This window comes from Micropterus dolomieu, linkage group LG18 (assembly GCF_021292245.1).
Source record: "Micropterus dolomieu isolate WLL.071019.BEF.003 ecotype Adirondacks linkage group LG18, ASM2129224v1, whole genome shotgun sequence".
Classification (NCBI taxonomy): domain Eukaryota; kingdom Metazoa; phylum Chordata; class Actinopteri; order Centrarchiformes; family Centrarchidae; genus Micropterus; species Micropterus dolomieu.
In genome coordinates, this window is record NC_060167.1 from 19289718 (window position 1) to 19311733 (window position 22016).

At 38.4% G+C, this 22016-nt stretch overlaps 2 protein-coding genes across 9 annotated transcripts in view; one reads left to right on the top strand and one right to left on the bottom strand.

Annotated features, from left to right (window-relative positions):
- The window catches only part of pbrm1l (polybromo 1, like), a 14291-nt gene extending 7022 nt beyond the window's left edge, over positions 1–7269 (bottom strand). For 5 of the 8 annotated variants that reach the window (XM_046075266.1, XM_046075264.1, XM_046075267.1 and 2 more), the window contains exons 1-21: positions 7165–7245; positions 6979–7074; positions 6653–6830; positions 6405–6502; positions 6099–6246; positions 5791–5940; positions 5261–5377; positions 5101–5169; positions 4899–4997; positions 4721–4806; positions 4492–4583; positions 4188–4404; positions 3925–4066; positions 3653–3738; positions 3269–3548; positions 3078–3183; positions 1860–2499; positions 973–1190; positions 682–873; positions 276–433; positions 1–183 (exon numbers count right to left, since the gene is read on the bottom strand). The exon at positions 1–183 is cut by the window's left edge and continues 60 nt beyond it. In XM_046075266.1, the coding sequence (XP_045931222.1) occupies positions 1–183; positions 276–433; positions 682–873; positions 973–1190; positions 1860–2499; positions 3078–3183; positions 3269–3548; positions 3653–3738; positions 3925–4066; positions 4188–4404; positions 4492–4583; positions 4721–4806; positions 4899–4997; positions 5101–5169; positions 5261–5377; positions 5791–5940; positions 6099–6246; positions 6405–6502; positions 6653–6796 (3225 nt within the window). In that variant the 5' untranslated portion in view covers positions 6797–6830; positions 6979–7074; positions 7165–7245. Of the gene's footprint in view, positions 184–275; positions 434–681; positions 874–972; positions 1191–1859; positions 2500–3077; positions 3184–3268; positions 3549–3652; positions 3739–3924; positions 4067–4187; positions 4405–4491; positions 4584–4720; positions 4807–4898; positions 4998–5100; positions 5170–5260; positions 5378–5790; positions 5941–6098; positions 6247–6404; positions 6503–6652; positions 6831–6978; positions 7075–7164 lie in introns of all 8 variants that reach the window. The other 3 variants (XM_046075268.1, XM_046075265.1, XM_046075262.1) reach the window with 3 other exon arrangements.
- A 1742-nt stretch (positions 7270–9011) lies between these two features.
- Positions 9012–22016, top strand: part of camk1a (calcium/calmodulin-dependent protein kinase Ia) — a 30985-nt gene continuing 17980 nt past the window's right edge. Inside the window, exons 1-2 of the mRNA XM_046028403.1 lie at positions 9012–9079; positions 10283–10401. Of these exons, the coding sequence (XP_045884359.1) occupies positions 10316–10401 (86 nt within the window). The 5' untranslated portion in view covers positions 9012–9079; positions 10283–10315. The remainder of the gene's footprint in view (positions 9080–10282; positions 10402–22016) is intronic.

The window sequence follows — 22016 nt, forward strand, 5'->3', positions numbered from 1 at the left end:
GGCAAACATGGAAGCAACACGGACAACGGGCAGTGGCACCTCCCGAGGGACCAGTTTCACAGCACTCACTGGCATGGCCCATATCTTGATCTTCTTGAACGACTTGTTCCTGGCAGCATAGCGGGATTCGCAGACGTACACATCCTCGGCTCCAAAACCCTCAGGTTGCATTTTAAAATAATCCTACAAAAAACAGCAAAAAGCCATAATTAGGTGACCAGATTCCTGTGTCAAATTAAATAAAAGAACTTCCTGTAATTGGTTCAGGGTCTTACCTTCACAAACATGACCACGCATTTGCCCCGGACTTTACTGATAGAAACTTTGTTATAGTAGTCACTCTTGAAGACCTCCTTTTCCAGAAACTTGCGTGTTGCCAAGTGGAAGGTTTCACTTGGTCTGTAGAACCAACAGCCATAGAGCCACTTCTCACCTTCACACACAAGACAAGCACATATTAGCAAATATTCAATACAAGAACATTTAATAAAAACAACATTACCTAATGCAGTTGAAGGTTCTTTCTAGAACAATCTGCCTATTAATTTTGACTGGAACGTGTCATGGGAAAGTACAAAATTTGCAGTTTAAGACGTATGGTACTGTATGTATATTGAGATACAAGTTGTGGCTGATTGATAATGCCTTTTTTAAAGTTGTTAAAAAAGTGATGCGTGTTACCTGCTTCATTCTCCCACAGGCGTTCAATACAGACGATGTGTGGCTTCAGGTTCGGCTCTGACGGCTCCACATACACAAAATCCCCCACATGGTAGGTACTGTTTTCAAAGCTGCAGTTCTGACTGTAAACACGCTCTGTCTCAGACTCTGACTCCCACGCCTCTCCTGGCAGGTCGTCGGCTTTTGCGCTGTCTTTAGGTGAGAAATATATAATGATCTCAAATTAAATACCACACCAAGATTTTAACAGATTATTCACACTTGTGTGTTATGCCAAAGGTTAACACACACCTTTGTTTTCCTCCTCTTCTTCCATCTTTTGCTTGTCCTCCTCCATCTCTTTGGGAATTTTCTCCCTTTTCTCCTGCTCTACATCACTGTGCAGGTGTTTTGTCGTGTAGTTGAGCGCAGAGGACAGCAGAATCTCTCCATTCTTGCATAGCTCGTCTCTGATCTTAATGAAAAACTGTTGCAGTTCCACTGCATCTTCAAATATCTCTGAGTCAGTCCTGCAAATGCAAAAAAAGACATTACGTGAACACTTCTGAAGACAGTTTGGTTGTAAAGCAGGCCCAGGTTCAGGATGCATTCAATAGATAATTGATTATCTAGTATGTAGTAAGCATGTTACACTGCACATACGCTGCAAAAAGGAGGTGATCCAAAATTCTTTTAGCATAAACATATGGGGCAAGATAAATCAGCTTACTGAAAGCTGAAACCTTGTAAAAAGTGACTAAAAAGAATAACTTTTAATAAAGTTTAGAAGACGACAACTTTATCATACTTAAATACTTAATGTAAAAGTCAGTAGCCAGTTCTGAATGAATAATGTTAACTTTATTTATATTTATCATAAAAAAAAAATCTAGACCTGAAAAGACCCAATTGATCCCTTATTGAGGTTACCAAATTCTAGTTTTAATTTGTTTCAACATCATGACAGTCTGTTCCATAGACTGTTTCAGGGATGTTTTTTTTTTTTTTTTTTTTAAATACCGTGTTATCATATATTGATAAAACATTTCTATATCATGCATCCAGTATGTAATCATGTAATCATCTATTTGCAATTTCAGTGTCAGATAAATGATCTATCTAGACTGAACAGAGCAAACACTTGACTGATAAAGCTTCATACAGTCAAATGGCAGCCCTGTCAGAGTAAGAGGACATACCTGTGTAGCCTCCTTGCCTTCTCCAGCACTTCAAACATGTGTTCCTGAAAGACGTCCAGTCTCCTGTAGCGGCCACGGTCCACGTTCATCCTGATGACATCAAAGTTAAGCGGTGGTTTCTCAGGTGCGACTGGATCCACAGCAGGAATCTCAGCCAATGAGTCACTGTAGCACCGGCCTTCTTCATCCTGGTGGCTCAGCACGGACACAAACAGGTTCCTGATCAGCTCTCGCACCAAAGCTCCCACAGCAGGAGGCCCTGAGTCCTCGCCACCCTCTTGCTGCTTGCGTGTCTCCAGCAGCACCCGGTGCAACACCAGAGCATCCCGATAGATCAGAGACTCAGGCTCATTATACATGCAGGCATTGTTGAACATGAGAGCAAAGTCCTCCATCAGGGCGTCGACATCTTGGTAACGGCCGGCCACCATGTGGCTTCGCACACGCTCCATTTCAATGGGTTTCTTTATGGTAGCATAGTAGTCAGGCAACTCAGCACGAGACGGCAGGCGGAGGAAGATTGTGCTTAGACGCCGACCTCGACGGTCAGTGAAGTTTCGCACAGCATCATAGAGCTCATTTAACCTCTGCTGGAGAGGGGTGAGGTATTTGGACTTCTTTGGAGAAACAACACTTTTTCCTGAATCAAAAAAATAAGATTAATATTAATTAAAAATCAAAATTAAAGCCCAAAAAATTGGCACCAATTATTGCTATTATTTTTACAGTTGCCAATGCACTGGATGGATGACAATTAGAGATAGGCTCATGCTAGAGGAAAGATCATAAGAACAACAAACAAAGGACTTCTTCCTGCAGGGACCATAAATGTGTCCTGGCTGGAAATACTTTTATTTATGTCGAACAGGTCAGGATATATGCACAATCGGAAGGTGAAAAGTTGACCTGACAGTGGCACAAGGGAAAGCGTCACGGGGTCTCCAAGTGCAGTTGCAACCATCTAACTGTAATACATTTGTATGTGCGGACTTACCAAAGAATAATAAGCAAACATAATGTTTACTGTTGTGGCTTAGCTAGTACTCAATTGTTGAGTAATTTCCTATACCATAATGAAATTAACGAAATCCTGCAGTGCTTCAAAGGTTGGAAAATATTGTAGTACATTTTAGAACACTTTCGGTAGTAATGTAAAGTGTATCCAATTTTTTGTAAATGGTCTAAAGCATATATAAACACTCATGTGGTAAAACTTACTTAGTTTCAGTTTCGGAGATCCCACATCATCTTCTTCAGGCGGAGGTCCCAACTCCTTGCGCTTGTCCTTCAGTATCTTCTCCAGAATATCAGCATCATTATACACCTACGTTAAGCCCCCAAGAATTAGAAAAATATAGCTCATGTCATGATTATTTAGCACTCAATAATGGTAAAGATTAACTGTCTACCTGAGATCCTTCCTCGTTGTAATGCCGGGCGTTGCGGAACATCACCCTCATGTCTTCCATCAGTGCATCCTCGGTGGTGTAGCGTTCATTGCGGATGTTGTGCTCGATGGTCTTCAGGTCCATCGGCTCGAGGATGACCTTATAATAGTCAGGGTAGTCTTTCTTGGATGGTTTGACCATAAACAGATCACAAAGGCGGCGATTGGTGCCCACCTCCCTAGCCTCAGTCACGGCGGCGTATAAGGCCTTCATTCGGTTCTTTTTTATATTTTTCTTGTGGCTTAAAAAGAATCAAAGCACAATATGAATGGGCCAGATTCTTCATGTTTAAGATAACACACATATATATATATAAATAAAAAGAAGACAGAAAAACCTGTATACCTTTTCCTCTTGATGCTCCCTGCATCAGATGACAGAATGCTGTCTCCATCATCATCGTCTCTCCTCAAAAGTTCTCTCTTTTTTGCCTACACAAACAGACCGATCAACAGACAGGCAGATAATTTGGTGAACAATTACACTCACTGATCCATTTCTGCAAGATGCCACATGGTCTGTTTCAAATTAAGGCTAATTTCTTTCATTCTTGGCCTAACTAGAGTGAAAACATCTTCTAGTATAACCTGATGTCAAGAGAGAGCAGATATCCATACCTGCATGATCTGCTGCAGCCTAAAGGCCCGTTTGTAAATGCTTGAGTTAGGCATGTTGTAGCGCTTTGCATTCTCAAACATCAGAGTGAGGTCAGCGTCCATCTGTTCCACACTTTCATACTCGCCGTTCTTCATCTTTGCCCTTAAAAAAAATAAACAAACCGTGTCTCAAACCAAAAGTGTTCATAAGTGTATCACTAATGTTTTAACATTCTGCCTCTCAACATATCATCGCGTGAATTTACTGATTGGCCATTCCTTACCTGATCTGCTGCAGAGCGATGGGTTGTTTGATCTGCTGATAATAGTCGGGATATTCCCTGCGAGAGGGTAGTTGCTGGAAAGGCTCAGAGAAGACCTGGCCCTGACTGTTCCTGGCACCCCTCACAGCTTCATACAGTTGGAAGATTGGGTTGCTCATTTCCATACTAGAACTCTGACTCTCAGCCTCTGACTCTCCCTCGTCATAGCACACAGATCCTGCAAACATTTAAGTGGGACAACTGTTATTCTTTCAACACAAACTCCAAGGTAAATCTCTCTACAGCCTAGGGTGCTCATACTTGCCTGAGAGCACAGGGTCGTCCTCGCTCTCTGAGCCATAGTGAAGAGCTACGCTGACGCCAGAGAGTCGCTCCCCCTGGCCAGACCTGCGATTTCTGAATAGCAACAGCAAAGACACAAGACATACACCATGTATATCTTGAAACAATTGGTTTCCTGTAAGGGAATAATTTGCATTTGGGGAAAAAAAAAAATTTACACTGAAAACGCAATTGCAACTGTTGTTTAATACCTGATGCGAAGACTAGATTTAGTGGGTTCAGCGTGCTCAAGTTCAGTCTTCCGCTGGATGAAGACTTTCTTTATGGTGTTCGCATCCTATACAATAAGAGAACAATTGTTCATATTTAGGATGTTGTATCCCTGTGGCTGCATCTTCTAAAACAAGAAAATCAAGAAAAAGCGTTTACCTTAAAAACCTGAGATCCTGGTTCATTGTAAGTTTTGGCATTTTTGGCCATCAGATCAATGTCTTTGGCCATAGCATTGACACTTTTATAGTATCCAATCTATGCAAATAAAATAAATTAGTGCTGGTTATAATAAAACATCAAGAAGTTCTGACAAGAATGATGCACAACAAAGCAATTGGTCAGCAAGTGAATTGACTACCTGTATTCTCTGAGCAATCATTCTCAGATCTATTGGCTCCTTTATGATGGCATAATAGTCAGGATAATGCTAGGAAAGACAGACAGGCATGGTAATGTCAAGAATGTGAAACCATTTCAGGTTACACCATTTGAAGTCCACAGAGTCTTCAAGGACCTACCATTTTAGAAGGCATTTTCTGGAACAGTTCACTAACCAGGCGCCCTGAGGGATCAGTGTGTGACACCACAGCCTCCAAGAGTTGCTCCAACACTTCCTTCAAACTTCCAGTTGGGGTCTAAAAAGTTAATATGCGTAATTTAGTTCTCCTCTAGCAAGATGGTCCATGTTCTTTACTACAATACACACAAATGTCCATGAAAAGCATATAAATCTACTAGTGGTCAACTGATATGGGTTTTTTAAATGGCCAACGTCGATATTTAGAGAGCAGGGCGGCTGATTCTCGATATATAATGCGGATATCAGAACAAAGACAAGCCTTTACACCAGATTTAGGCCTATCACTAAAATCTACTTAAAAAAGCGAGAGAAAAAAATTCACCTCCAACATTTAAAAACATTGAAAATACATGTTATATTCAGTAAAAAACACCAACATTGCAACACCCATAGGTTGAGTTCATAAGTGACAGTCATACCAGCAGGCAAGGCACCTCATCAATACATCTAATGAGAAAAGGAAATTACCTCGTCTTCAGTTGACATTCCTGGATTATCTATCATATCATCACCATCTTCATCATCCTCATCTCCGTCCCCAGGCTGCACAAACTCGGCCCTTGTTTGCAAATACACCTCCCACAGCTTGCACGCGGCATGATACTCCTCACTGTCACGCTGAATTGTTTAATGAGACAAAGGAATATAGAATTGACACATGAATATGGAGACCACACTTATAACTAATAAATTTTGAAAAATATGGCATAACAAAAACTTGTCAAATTACAATAAAATACAGGGACAGAAATACTGTACTGATACTTTCTCCCTACCTTGTAGAATGATTTGGCATTGTTGAACATGAGCTGGAAATCTGCAGTAAGCTGCTCCACATCAGTATAATCTTCTGACTTCAGTTTATACTGAATTTTTGTCATATCAATTGGCTGGGACACCACTTCATAATAATCAGGCTGATTCCTGAAAAGAACAAGACAGATCAGACATCACTGTGATCTCCTTATGCCTGCATGAGCTGCCCTGCAAGACCCACCCACCAGTCCGACTGTCACTTGGACAGGTCTACCCACAAAGTTTCCAGTAATGTAAGCTTTGCCCAGGCCTTTATGTCACAATACCTTCTCTTTGGTACCCTTAGGAAAACTTCACAAAGTTGCCTCCCTTGTTCATCCTTGTAGTCCCTGACAGCGTTGAAAAGCTCATGGCATACAGCAATCTGGAGGGAACAAGTATTCAGAAACCTTAATACGTGTTAAAGCGTTTACTAATGCACACATATAAAGTAGTTAAGAAACGAAATCGCGTTATTAAGAAAACGTGCAAATCCTGATGCAACTACACGACACAATAAAGCATGTGCATTTACCGTATCTACAGGAGCAACATTGGATATTCTTCTTCTTTTTCTGCCACTTCCAGGAGTAGAAGAGCAGGTATCATCGAGGTCTCCCCCTCCACTGACACTGCTAGAGGGTGAAGTGGCTCTTCTCCTCTTGGAGCTGGCTGACATCGTTGGCTAGTTTAACAACAGGCTAGCCCGCTAGCTAAAAATACAAAAAAGGTTAACGTCAAACTTACTGTGGATTTTGGCCCGATTAATACGCCATTAACTTATGTTAAAATGAAAATTTGTCGTCCATCGAGCCATTCGCAGCAAAGCTTAGGCTAAAAAGGAACAAGAGCAAACTCAACTGGTTAGCGTTAGCACCGTTCGGATGTATGAAACAAAGCCAACAGTGGAGCGGCTGTTAGCATCTCATCCTGGCTGGCTTTTCGCTTTCCTATCAACTGAGCAAAACAAATATATTCTAAAGTTGCCAGGAACTACATGCAAGCTGGGATAAATAAACAAAAAACACTTTCGAAAACTTATCTTACCCAAAACTCAGCAAAGGTTGCTGTAACGGTAGTTCCCTGAGCAAAATGTGTATCGGCTAGCTACTTAGCTAGTGTTGTTTGAAAATTCCTACCCGGAAGTTGAGGTTGTAACGTTATTGTGTTTGTGTGTAGAGAAGGATAGCACCACTCGAGGCAATGCTACACCCTTCAGTGCAGGAGGAGTAATGCACCTAATATGTGTGCCATATTGGAATATTAATTATATAATAAGTCTACAAGAGTGCACCTATTTTTTTTTTTTTTTTTTACGTCAGAATAAGTTTATTAAGGCAGAATTTATAAGTGGTCTATTAAACCCAATACCACTATGTAACAACAATGATAACATTTACCAAACACAGGTTTAAAAAGCGTTAAGAGAAAACTTTGTCAACAGCCTATACTATGGAGTAAGAGGTGCTGTAAGATGAACATGTAATAAAAAAAAAATAGTGTTTGTGATTCATGATGAACCTGATGAAGCACAGAGCAAACACGTTGTACCTATCAGTGTAAAGATGAGCACAATCAGAGTCAAAATCAGAGTATTCTCTGCCTTTGGTTGTCTTCTTGAAACAGGTAAACAAGTCTTCAGCAACAGGCCTGAACAGAGACTTCCAAAATGTCAAAGACACAAAAAGCTACATAAGTTCAAGTTCATGTGACTTAGTTTGTAATTTGCACAGGTACAGAGTACAAGTTAGTAGGCCTATTAAACGTTATCTCATTTAAAAGACAAAAAGGGAGACATTGTATTAAAGAAGACTCTTCAAAGCAGGCATTTACTGTAAATGCATGTACATGCATTTGGCTGTATTGGTGCATGCGCATGTTGGTAAGTGTAAGGGTTTTGGAGAGTGGGGTGAGGGGTTGGATAGTTAAGGGATGGGAAATGATCTGCTGTTCTGCAGTCCTTCAACATGTGGTAGGCCCCATTCAAGTTCACTTTACCTGAGAATACTCTTGCAAAAACCTAAAAAAAATTAAAGGAGGAACACAAAGAACAGAAAAGATTTACATTAAAATATGGTTCACCATCGATGTCCTCACCTTGTTATGTATGATATGTGGACAATGACATGGACCCTCATAGAAAGGGATGGCAAAATAACATGAACACATCACAATATATTGCAACACAAATAGCCCAGCAATAAAACTTTGGGGTATTTTTATCCCTATGGTGTTGTTGTGTTTTGTTACCCTGTAACTTACAATAGATGTCATCATTAGGCAGTCCGGGCCCCACCCCTCTACACCTCTGATGGGCCAGTACCCGTGACAGCCAGTGTCCAGGTGGACTTTGGGAAGGGCCCCATGAGTGTTGATGCTGTGAGAGAGAGTGAAGCAGGGCGTTTCCCCAAGATTAGTGGAAAATCAGAACATTATATTTTCCTGCAAGTGTATTTTAGGCCTACTGACTTAAAATACACTCTTCCTACATTCTGCCGCACATTTTCAGCATGAACCTTGAAGGCTTTCATTTTATGGCTACACACCGCTTGCGTGTGCCTTTTCAGTGCTTTTATGATCAATTATTCACAGTGACACGTTATGCCAGTTTTGAAAAGCCTCTCAAATTGTCTGCATAGGCTACCCCGCGTACTCTCATCTGTACCAGCAAAAGCGTAATCAACTGTGCCGCAGAAAGCTTTCAGAAAAAAATAAGCAGATGTAGGCTACAAAAAAGCTGCTCACATTTAACACACGGTGACTCGACTATCATAAGGTGAATCGCAGATCACGTTGTTAAGAGAACAGTGAGTGATTTTGTGCTGCACTACGTCCACAGACGTCTGGTTTTCTTGACGTCAGGAGGAGAAGTCTGAGCGCACCCAGCGCTGCGCACAAGCACAGCAACCACATCGCTCCCAGAGGGAAGAAGAACACATCACAGCTACAGATCGCCATTTAGGTATGTTTTCCCCCCAGTTATATATTCACCGAAATGCATCATCAATCGTGCAGTTTTTTTCTGTCGGCGTACAACTTGTAAAGCTTTTAGTGCGCTTCCACGTCTGCAGCCCCCTGATTTAACCCAAAGATGCGGGCTTCCTTTGAATGCCATACCCTTGAGCGCTGCAGTACCTACGGTTCGCACACCCACACCGCCTTTTCTTACTTGCATGATCACCAACACGAAAATCGAACTCATTTCAGTATTGCAGACATCTTGCACCGGCAAAACGTTTTAATTTCCATTCAACCTCCAGTGTGTCATTCACGCCCTGCAGCCTTAATGCAGAACATGTTTCTCAGCGGAATACAGTTTCATTTGACCATCTTGTAGCCTATTTGTAGTTTTTTTCTATTCTTCAGAGCAACCTAGTTGCGCAAAGCTTCAGATTTTAAATATAGCACAGGTCCCCCAGCTGGTAATTGCCTCTACTGACCATGCGTTTGTTTTTGAGACACTATCTGTTTTTTGCGAGTCTCTGCTGCACCGTTTGCCCTACTTTCAAGCTGTTTGTTGCTATTTATTGTTGCTTGGCCGCTTGTCAGCAAAGAAGTCTGTAATTGTTGTGGGTTTTTTTGTTTGTTTGTTTTTTTGTTGGGGATGGGGGGTAGTCATTCCCTCTGTCAGCCTGCAAGTTAATATTTAATATTTTTGTTCTTATATATTTGTTAGTAGCCTAACATTCATGCCATTTTGCATGAGTTGCTCTCTAATCTATTATGTCTTATAAAATAAAGAATAGCACAAGTAAATAGGGCCTACAGCTTCAGTGTATTCTCTACTTTGATTGGACTTTTTCAGCATCATGCATACAAGAAGAAACATGTCCTACTACTATCTTTTCTTCTTGTCATCCAGTCGAATCAAACTTAGTGGTGGGCAAGCAAGAGCTGCAACAACCAAAACACTTAATCAGGGAAATCAATGCTTTATTTAATGGCTGAAGGTTTTATGCAACAATCGCATCAGTCAGCCAAACTGTAATGGACATTTTAAACTAATACAGAGGCAGACTATCTCTGCAGTCATAATTAACTACATTAAATAGTGCAAGAGTACCCATTTATTGCTGTGTAATATTTATCTAGATTTGAGTACACATGTGGTGGGTCAAAACATCATTGTGCATACTGTTTTTTTATTCTGCTCTTTCTGCCGCAGCTGTAGTGTGGCGAATCATATCAGCATTGTACAATGCCTCTTGGAGAGGATGGAAATGGATGGAAAAAGAAGACATCAGACATCAAAGAACATTATGACTTCAAAGAAGTGCTGGGAACGTAAGTTGCACTGAAAGTTTACTGCTATTGTCAGGGCAAGTCTGGATTACCAGTGGGGCAAAGTTGGCAACTGTACCAGTGGTCTCTGACCCTCAAGGGACCTAAACACTTCAGCTTGTGTCAGTTTTTCATATATAATTTTAGCTCCATTTGCATTGGTTCCATTTTCCTCCAGTGTGTTGGTTTGGCTGCAGAGTCTCAGCAGTGAGTGCCTCCAGGCTTTTGAAATGAATCTAAAACTATCAGTATTACTAAATACCAAAATGTTTTGTGTGAATTGGATGAAGTGACCCTTAAAAGTGGGTTAGTATAGAGGCCTTGTCTTAGAAGGTGCCCCTTGTCAAATCTATTCTTCGTTATCAGAAATTGTGTTGTTCTTACAAGAATTACATTGTGTTTAAATCAAATTACCTCAAAAACAAACAGCAAGCACGGGGCCAGGGTGAGTTCCAGCACTGGTTGCTTTCCCGAGTTTGATGCAAAATAAAATGAAGCTGCCATGTGCAGTCTGCAGTGTGCACTGTAACTGATGGGCACATGCGCAATACACACAGAGTTGGAGAAACTGAGGGGTCAAAAGGGGGCCCACCACTCATTTTTCCCCCCATCTGTCTGTGCTGTCAGAGCTGCAGTCTCTCAAGAAACATGACTGACATTTTGGAAGTGCGTGTCACTTGCGCCTATTTTGACTCAGACTCTTCCGGTTCTTGGCCACTGTTGGATGCTTACTCAACTATTTCACAATCACCTAAAAGTATATTAAAAAAAATTATTTTCTCCTTTGATTTTACTTTCTTCTGAGCAGTAGGTTTTATGGATTGACTGATCAAAGTCAATAGAAAGTCAACAGCAGAATATATGAAGACAAAAACATTACAAACTTAACTCAAACAAGTTTTGGAAACAGCTTGCAGGTTTCCAAGTTGGTGTTAATTACAGACAATTAAGACAATTTGCCACAGACAATTTTGCTGACCATGAATTTAAAATGACAGCGCTAGAACTAGAGCTGCAGTCGTGTGTGTTTAACGTGCATGTGTTTTATTTGCATATTCAACTATGCGTGTACAGGCATGCATGCTTACATTATGTTTGTATGTTGGTTAGTTAAGTTATTGTTCCTGCCTTCGACATTTCATCAGTATTTGTGAACATGAGTAACTGTATTTGAAATTTAGCACTTATTTATGTAATCAACACAATATCACTTGGAAAGCTAATGGCAGATTCACACTGGGATCTTTATTTTAATCATTCAACACAAATATATTATAATGTAAAGCACCAATCACTGATTGAAGCCACTACTGCGAGGCCAGTGTAGTAATATGCTTGTGGAATGCACATTTCTGATATCACAGAGGTGATGATATTTTGGCAGTCTGGCCTTCATATTAACTGTTTTCTTGTTGTGAGGAGAGTAGGAAGAGTCCTGAATGGATGCAAGGCTGTTGTCAGGGAACAAACATTTTTCTCTTTGTATGAAAAGAGTGAAAGCTCATGTCTCATCCTGCCATTACAATTCTAACAAAATTAAGTGGTTCTTTCTTATTGCCCACAAGTTATACCTAATCAAATTATGATACAAAAATAATGAAACCTGTAATGCTTAAATATATTTATTTATTTCGTTCATGCCATTTTACAACATTTTGTTCGTCTTTTTTTCAGACCAACAATAAACACACACATATATACATATATATATTTTATTATTATTTTTTCCATGAACGAAAAAAAAAGGAACAGGAAGAAGAAAAATCTTGTAGCACCTGTCGCTTTTTGTGCACATCAAAAGAAACAGAAAAACAGCTGCTTTATGAATGGATCAACCCCAATCCTCTCCCCAATCACCAAACATTTTCAGTAATACCTATCTTTACACTTAATTATCATCATTTTTAAATCTTTTTTTTCTGCCTTTTTAAACGTGTTTATCATCATTTGTCTTGTAACATTCCTGTATTTTTTAACTTAAATTTACAAACATTTTTGCAGCACTTTGTGCACTCTGCAGTTCATAGTTCAAGGTGTTCCACAGTTTAACTCCGTAAATAGACAAACACATCTGTTTTTGTGTAGTACCTGCGAAAAGAGTTTTAAAATAATATTGCCTTCTATGGCCATCTTCCTCTGATACGAGAGTGAATAAATTTTGTAAAACCATAGGCAGAACTCTCTGCTTTGTTTTCCACATAAAAATCAAAATCTTCAAATCAACCAAATCTTTGAATTTTAGAAGTCCAGAATTTACAAATAAACTATTGGTGTGTTCTCTGTAGCCTGTCTTGTTGATGATCCTTAATAATTTTTTCTGTAACAAAAACAGAGGTTTTGTGTTACTAGGGTATGTATTACCCCAGACTTCTGTGCAGTATCCAAAATATGGGAGTATTAGGGAATTGTACAACATATGCAACGAAGAATAGTCTAAAACATCTTTAACTTTATACAAGACCCCAATATTTTTACAAACTTTACTCTTAATACAATATATGTGAGCTTTCCAATTCAATTTATCATCCAAAATAACACCTAAAAATGTTTTCAATATCAGTTCCTTCAATTGCTATTCTTACATTTTCATTCTTTTTACGATAACCAAAAATCATGTATTTTGTTTTCTCCTTCTCCTTCTACTCTTAATACAATATATGTGAGCTTTCCAATTCAATTTATCATCCAAAATAACACCTAAAAATGTTTTCAATATCAGTTCCTTCAATTGCTATTCTTACATTTTCATTCTTTTTACGATAACCAAAAATCATGTATTTTGTTTTCTCCTTCTCCTTCTACTCTTAATACAATATATGTGAGCTTTCCAATTCAATTTATCATCCAAAATAACACCTAAAAATGTTTTCAATATCAGTTCCTTCAATTGCTATTCTTACATTTTCATTCTTTTTACGATAACCAAAAATCATGTATTTTGTTTTCTCCTTCTCCTTCTACTCTTAATACAATATATGTGAGCTTTCCAATTCAATTTATCATCCAAAATAACACCTAAAAATGTTTTCAATATCAGTTCCTTCAATTGCTATTCTTACATTTTCATTCTTTTTACGATAACCAAAAATCATGTATTTTGTTTTCTCCTTCTCCTTCTACTCTTAATACAATATATGTGAGCTTTCCAATTCAATTTATCATCCAAAATAACACCTAAAAATGTTTTCAATATCAGTTCCTTCAATTGCTATTCTTACATTTTCATTCTTTTTACGATAACCAAAAATCATGTATTTTGTTTTCTCCTTCTCCTTCTACTCTTAATACAATATATGTGAGCTTTCCAATTCAATTTATCATCCAAAATAACACCTAAAAATGTTTTCAATATCAGTTCCTTCAATTGCTATTCTTACATTTTCATTCTTTTTACGATAACCAAAAATCATGTATTTTGTTTTCTCCTTCTCCTTCTACTCTTAATACAATATATGTGAGCTTTCCAATTCAATTTATCATCCAAAATAACACCTAAAAATGTTTTCAATATCAGTTCCTTCAATTGCTATTCTTACATTTTCATTCTTTTTACGATAACCAAAAATCATGTATTTTGTTTTCTCCCAGTTTAAACATAATTTGTTTTTGTCAAACCATTTCTTAATTTTTACCATATCTGAACTTATATTTTCTGTAATTTCTGAATGTTAGTATCATCGGCAAACAACAAAAACTGTAATATTTTAGACACTTCACAGAGGTCATTAATGAACAAAATAAAAAGTAATGGGCCTAAAACGGACCCTTGTGGAACTCCACATATTATATCTTTTAACTCAGATTTTTTGACCATTAATTTGATCAAACTGCTGTCGATTGTTGAGATAACTTTTAAGCCATTGATGAGCTGGACCCCTGATGCCATAGTTGTATGATTTTGACAATAGCAGACTGTGATTTATGGTGTTGAATGCTTTGCTTCAGTTGATGAAGACCCCCACTGTGTATTGCTTATTCTCAGTTGCAGATGTAATTTTTTCTATGAGTTCAATTAATGCTAAAGCTGTTGATCTTTTTACTCTAAAGCCATATTGTTTTTCAGTAATTAATTTATGTTTTTCTAAAAAAGTATTTAGTTTTTGAGCAAACCACTTTTCAAGAATTTTAGAAAACTGAGAGAGCAATGACAGTGGTCTGTAGTTGTTGAAGTGATGTACATCTCCATTTTTAAAAAGTGGAACAACAATATTAATAAAAAATGAAATAAATTCATTGGCCACATCTATGCTATTGTTCATAACAGTTTCGTTGTACACAAAATAGTAACTTTGTATATTGTGAATTTGGTTTCATTATATTATTTAATATTTTACAAGTTGTTTTCATATTTCCTTTTTTATCTTTCAATTGTTTATTGTAATAATCCCTTTTTGTTTCTCTTAAAATTGTCGTCAGTTTATTTTTGTATGCTTTGTATTTGGCCTCACAATTGGGTGTCCTATTTGTTTTACAAAGTCTTCATACAATCTATGTTTCTTTTTGCATGCTTTAATTAATCCTAATGTCATCCAAGGTTTATCACTTTTAGGGGGTTTCTTTGACAGCTTTAGTGGGCAGCATTTATCATAGCTATATATATAAATGTTTAAAAAGGTTTCATATGCTGCATTCACATCAGTCACATAGACACCTGACCAGTTCTGTTGTGAGAGCTCACTCCTAAAGTAATTTATTGTTTTCTCAGTTCTCACTCTAAAGTATGAAGTCTGATGTGAACTCTTGTATATCTCAGGTTGCATGTCATATATGGTAAAACAGGCAAGTGATTGCTTAAGTCATTTATCAGTAATCCACTTTGAACAATTTTTTGAACATCATTTGTGACAATAAATTAATGTGGCACACGAGCTAGTGATTCTGCTAGGCTGTGTAATTAGAGAAAAAAGAGATCTTGTATACAATGCATCTAAGAAATCTGAAGTAAACTTACATTTAGATTGATTGAGAAAATCAATATTGAAATCACCACTTATTAAGAATGTTTTGTGGTTATTCTGTGTATCAAGTAATTGTTCAAATTTGTCCTGGAAAACGTCTATTTTGGATCCTTGAGCTCTATAAATGCGAGCAGCAATCACATTCCTGTTTTTTCCCATGTCGATTTCAACAGCTACACATTCAAAGATTCCCTCAATTGCAATAGACATTTTTTCAACAAGTTTGCATTTCAAATGACTATCAACGCCACACCTCCTCCCCTTTTTTCTGGTCTATTTATGTGGTATTGCTTGTATCCTTCTATTTCAAAGTCTACACCCTTTTCATTGCTAAGCCATGTTTCAGAGAGTGCTATTATTTTGAATCGACTTGTGAATGTACTGATATAATCCTTCATTTTGTTGAAATTTGCATAAAGACTTCTGATGTTGAAATGAACAAGCGACAGACTTTCCCGTGAATTAACATTTAAATTAAGTTCATAATCAGTATAATATTTAGAGGTGTCACATATTTCATTCAACCAATGGCTATCAGGGTTATCCAGGTCCTTATCAAATTCATGCATGCTTTGCTCTCTAATATCAAATCTTGTCAGTGTTATACTTATCTACTTTTAAATAATAACATCTAAAAAACTCCATATATCCAAAGATGTATTCAAAAGACAGGTAGAAAACAAAATATAACCCGTCTGTCTCCCAATGTGTCAGTATCAGCTGCACCTTCCTGTTCTCATATGATGATTGACCGGTACGATTTGAGAGACATTGGAGCAGATTATGTATTTCTCTTAATTTCTTAAGTGACCAACAGGACACATATGCTTACCATCAAAAGAAAGATCACATAAACCCAGTCCTGCAGCTGCTGCCTAAGATTTGTCTGAAAAACCTTTAAAGCTGAAGTTCAACTCATCTACGCATGTGATGTGGTCTGGTGGAATCCTATATTTCCTGTTGCCCTTACACTGACCCTGATTACATTTTATTATTGCTACATATTCTGGAATACAAACTAGATAATATTTACAATTAGATTTGGATTTAATACACCTTCATTTTGTAATAAATTGCAAAATTATTCTTCAACCAGTGGGGTTACCTTGCAGTCAGTAATGGTCGGGACTGAACTCACACAGACCTGTGACCGCACTCTCTGGGGGAACAGGATTGAGTCCAGATGGCCGGGCGGCACCTCTCCACTCCCCCAAACTAAGTACAAGTGACCTAGCACGCGTCCACCTGTGATGACACGAGTGTGCCATATGGAGGGTGGTTGTTTTCTTACTTCTTGGAATCACACCTGCTTCCCCAGAGAGGCTGTACAGAATCGGATTTTAATGACGGCGCAACTCTGGTTCACATCCAAAAAAGTGAAATAGCAGTGGGTAGATGATGAGGCTGTTTGGTAATGTTGAGTGCTGTAGGAGGACATCAAATAAGAGTCAATCAGCCTGTGTCAAGGCTGTGCATGCTGTATGAAATCCACCTGACTAGCAGATTGTATATTTGAGAATTCATGACTGCTGCTAAATGCTGATAACTTCTGTTGTGATTCCACTAAGACTCACAGGAACTTAAAACAGTGATTGTAATTTGAAGTATGATATTAAGTGTTATGTAACAAGGATTGAAAGAGTGAATTGCCAGAATAGCATGTTCCCATATTTCAGAAAGAAATGGGGAAAAGCCGTATTCTATCCCTCCTGTCGCTATAGCTGGACCTGGCAGAGGGCAGAATTAATGTGTTGATGGAAAGCTCCTTATGCTCGGTGAGAAGATTACAGAGGAGCTTTATCCAGAAATTCAGTGTGCAAAGTTAATTGATTTATGTTGAAATATTATATTCAGATCCAGCTAATCCTCACAGTTCTACCTCAGTTTGGAGTCAACTTCAGGACAAGCTGTCCTCAAGGTAGTGTTAGTGGATGAAAAAAAAACACTCACAGTTATCATGTCTGTCACCGTTTGGTTGCACGTTTTGATTTTTTTTTTCATTAATGTATTTCTCCTTTAACAATGTAATTTACCGAAGATTAAATTAACAAGACAGGCGAAGTGTATAATTCTGAAATAACTCTCTGTAACTGTGAAGCTTTTAGAGTTGTGATGCTGTTTCTGAGTGGAATCTTCTGTTTCAGCTTTTTTTGTCAAATGAAGACAGGGCAAGGCAACACACGTGATGAGATTCTAGCTCACTCGGGTTTTCTTAACTGTGATCTGGATGCCGTCCTCACCCAGAGAGCTTTTGTTAAAGAGTGAGGATGGAGAGAGAGAGAGAGCGCAATTCACCCATCACTGGAGATGTTATGGGTTATTGTTGTAATCAGTGCAATTTTTAGAAATGTTAGCTTCTCAACAACTCTTCGAGTCCTGTGGACAGAGAGTGGCTTATTTGTTAGAAATGAACAGCGTGGGGCCAGTCAACAAAACTATTTCAGACCACAACACATCAGTAAAAACTGTTTTAAACACCCACAGCAGAGTAGTGTATTGCTGACACTCAGTTCTCCTTTCAGATGTCTACATCACAGAACTATTTACCAAACAAAATAGTATGACACTGAGCGGTTGTAGAATAAACCACTGAGAATATGGGCGGCCTTTGTGAAGTTGTCTGCAAACCCAAAACAATGATCTTAAATCAACTAAACTTGCAAAGAGCTGTGGAATTTGGTGTTGATTCTCAGAGGGATCAGAAGTACCAGCTTTCCCCTTCATAATACGTTATTTGATTCAGTATTCAACTACATAATTTTTAATTGAGCCTTAACATCAGGAGGGACCAAATTGAAAATCCAAAGAATGAATGTTGTACTCATGGTGCCTTAAAAAAGAAAGTTAGATATGGGACAGTTTTAAGAGCACTTATGAAAAATGTTTAGGGGCATAAACAGTGTGATGATGCAGTACTAAACACTGTTGGAAAGCACTCATGCTGGTTGGTTTGTTTATAGAGAAGAGCAGAGGAGTTAAGAGGTTTGACCTACGCATGATTTTCGTAGAGTAGGTGGAAAACATGCAGTTGTACAATTGTTATTGAATGGTCCAGTTCCAAGTTTTGTTGATATGAATGTATGAAGTTATTTTTCATAATGACTCCATCGTAAGAATTAATCTGGGGATAGTTTGTCATAGAATAATACTCTATGGCAACGCTGTCTCTCTCGCTCTCTCAAACACACTCACTCACACAAGCGCACACACAAAATGGATTAGGCTAAAAAGAGGCAGCTTTTTTTGGGACTTGGGGGCATGTTGGACTTGAAGAGAGCGGTTGCATCAGGTGAGATCAATACACTGATGGATGCTTGTAGCTGTCTGCGACAGGTCCAGGAGGCCTGACTCTGCTATATTGATTGTGTATCTTTAAAACAACAACAAAAAAAGAACATTATGAATAATAGTTGCCTTTGCAGTACACATTTTGAGTGAGACGTGTATATACTTATTATGCAATCGGTGAGGTGAAGCCGGTTGGACCAGCTGCTGAATAAGTTAAAACTTATTCTAGTTATAATGTAATTGTAAGTAAGTTACTAGTAGATATAATGATTGCATAGCTGGTAACCAACCAAACAGTTTCTCTGCTACAACTACAACAACAAAAATGCAACCCATGGCTCACTTGGAGAGACTAGATGAGCTAATTTAAAAAGGTACTGCATATTATTGCAATTTCAACAGGTAATATGGCAGGAGAAACCCAATTGATGATGTGGATTTATGTCCATTATGGATACAATCTTGAACACCAAATTATAACATGACTTCTTGTTCTGAAAGCTGATTGCTTTTGATTGGACGGTGCTAGCAACCATTTACACACTCGTCAAGTCTGAACTAGTTAAGACATTTCTTATGTTTTAATGTTGCCGCTTAATTGAATAAATCACCTAGTTTGAAGCTTGCTAGTAGCTACTAATTTAGGATGGACAAACTTAATTGATTTACGATAGATTTACAAATAGGTGGTGCAGCTAAATCCTGGACCTCTGGAGTATGTATCTGCACCTTACAGTGCAGCAGTCTTTTTATGTATTTTACTAACAGACCATCATGTTAAAACTAAATTGTTAAATTGTTAAATTGTGAGGTGAAGCCTTGAAGACATGGAGGACGGTTGGTAAGAGCACACTTACCATAGTGAAAGTACTGTTAGACACTGACAGCGATATAAGAATGTATGAATCAATATTTTCCCATATGGACAGCTAGGATTATCTTACAGCAGAGGTTTTCAAAGTGTGACGCAGGCCTCTCTAGGGGGGCTCCAAACAGTTTCAGGGGAGGCTCAGTTAATGGAAGTGAAACAATATCACATTACTTATTGCATTACTTTTCAAAAGGAGATCACATAGAATAGCCTACATGTGTGAGAGTTTGGAGATACAGAAGTTTTTGGGCACTGTTTTCCCCCATCAGAGTCAGAAACTATGGATGCCTTAGGACAGACCTTTTTAAAAACTATTTGGTGCAGTCAGAAGTTATGTCAAACAGCAATATTAGGCTATTGTGGCTCTAATGTTGAGTGTCTATGGGATCAAATAATATAATCACAATCCCATAGGCATCCAGGAATTGAGCAAAACTTACCAAGTAAACTAAAGATGTGGTGGGGGGGCGCCGTTTCCCAAGCTTTGTCTGAGGGGAGGCCTGCAGTCTCAGACTTTGAAAACCCCTGGCTTACAGTGTCTTCAACGTGTGTATGTGTGTGTGTGTGTGTGTGAGAGAGTTTGTGTGTGAGAGAGAGAGAGAGGGAGAGAGAGAGAGAGAGAGAGACCCATGCTGTGATGGCTTTGGGGCAGAAACCATCTCTCTGCTACAGATGCATGATCTATCTATCTATCTATCTATCTATCTATCTATCTATCTATCTATCTATCTATCTATCTATCTATCTATCTATCTATCTATCTATGTCTAGTTATCCATGTCTAAAAATGTGTGCGGTAACAGTCTTGTTCATCTACACAAAAACAGCCGAGCATCAGCTATGATCCTTGAGACCAATGACTTATATGAAACTTATTTATTTAAATTTGATAACAGCGAGTTAATGTGCATGCCAAGATTATTTATTGGCATGAAATAGATAAAATGATGTGTCAAGATTTCAGTGGTCTGTTGCCAACTGTTTGGTGTAGAGAAACTGTATGTTATAATCTGAGCCAGAAGAAATTTAAATCTATATGGCTGGACAATAACATAAACCTTTCATCTATCTCATTTTAGTCCTGTCAAGACTTACACATTAGCTCCTAACTAAATCTCATCAGTTCAGAATAACAGCTACAGCAGCTTTCTCTCTTCCTCTATCTACTGTTCCTCGTCCCTTAACCCCTGACAGCCCCGCCCTACTATTTCTCCAAGTAGAAATTAGCAACTGAATGGTTAAATATAATGTGTCTCACAGCACCAGAAGAAAAGTCTGTGTGCAATATTTTTTTCTTTTTAGGAGTACTATAGATAAAGCATGGATCAGGCCACATAAAGTGCACAAACATTTAAGTAAAAATGTATAATCAGATATTTACTGTAGTACAACAGGCAAATTGAGCAAATTGTTCTGGATCAGCGATTCCCAAAGTGTGGAGTTGCCAATAGGGGGTGCGAGACAGGAAAAATGTAATGGTGGTGTAATAGTGTAATAACTACAACAATAATTTTTTTGTGAAATAAAAACCTGAATTGAAAACTTTCCTTTGTAAATTTAATTTACAAATTTACTTTCCTTTGTAAATTTAATTTAAAAAGGTCTGTCCATGTTAACAATAACATGGTTAAGGATGCGAGAACACACTATTTTTATGAACTCATTACTACACATAAACACAATCCCAGGTTTCTGTTTAAGACTGTGGATCAGCTGGTAAACCCAGGTGGTGTCAATCAGAGCCTCTATTACCCCCGCGGCCTCTTACTCAGAGGTTCCTCACCAGCAACAAGAGAGTTTTAACCAGTTTTATCCCATCGACTTGTCTGAGCTTTTGAAAACAGTAACATAAATGAGAGTGTCCTCCAGCCCACTTGATGTAATACCTACAAAGTTTTTACTGAAAGTAATGGATTCTGTTGGACCCCATTTGATCTCTGTTTTCAACAGCTCCCTATCTACTGGTTGTGTCCCTGATTATTTTAAAACGGCTTGCGTGAACCCACTTTTAAAGAAACCTGGTTTAGGGTCCCTCCCTCCCACATAATTTTAGACCAATTTCAAAACTGCCTTTTATTGCAAAGATTCTAGAAAGATTTGTGTCCAAACAGCTGCTCACTGTACTGGAAAATAACAAATTATTTGAAAAGTTTCAGTCTGGTTTTAGGAAGTACCACAGCACTGAGACTGCCCTGCTTAAAGTCACCAATGACCTTTTAATGTCTGCTGATGAAGGCATGTGCTCAGTCCTTGTACTCCTGGACCTTAGCGCTGCTTTTGACACCATTGATCACAACATCATGTTAGACAGACTGAGGCACTGGGTGGGGATCTCTGGTACTGCCCTAGAATGGTTTTCATCCTACCTGTCAAATAGGAAGTTTTGCGTGTCTGTAAACAACTATGTCTCTTCGTTCTGTCCAGTTAAATATGGTGTGCCTCAGGGGTCGGTCTTAGGACCCATTTTGTTTTCCTTGTATCTGCTTCCCCTTGGACATATT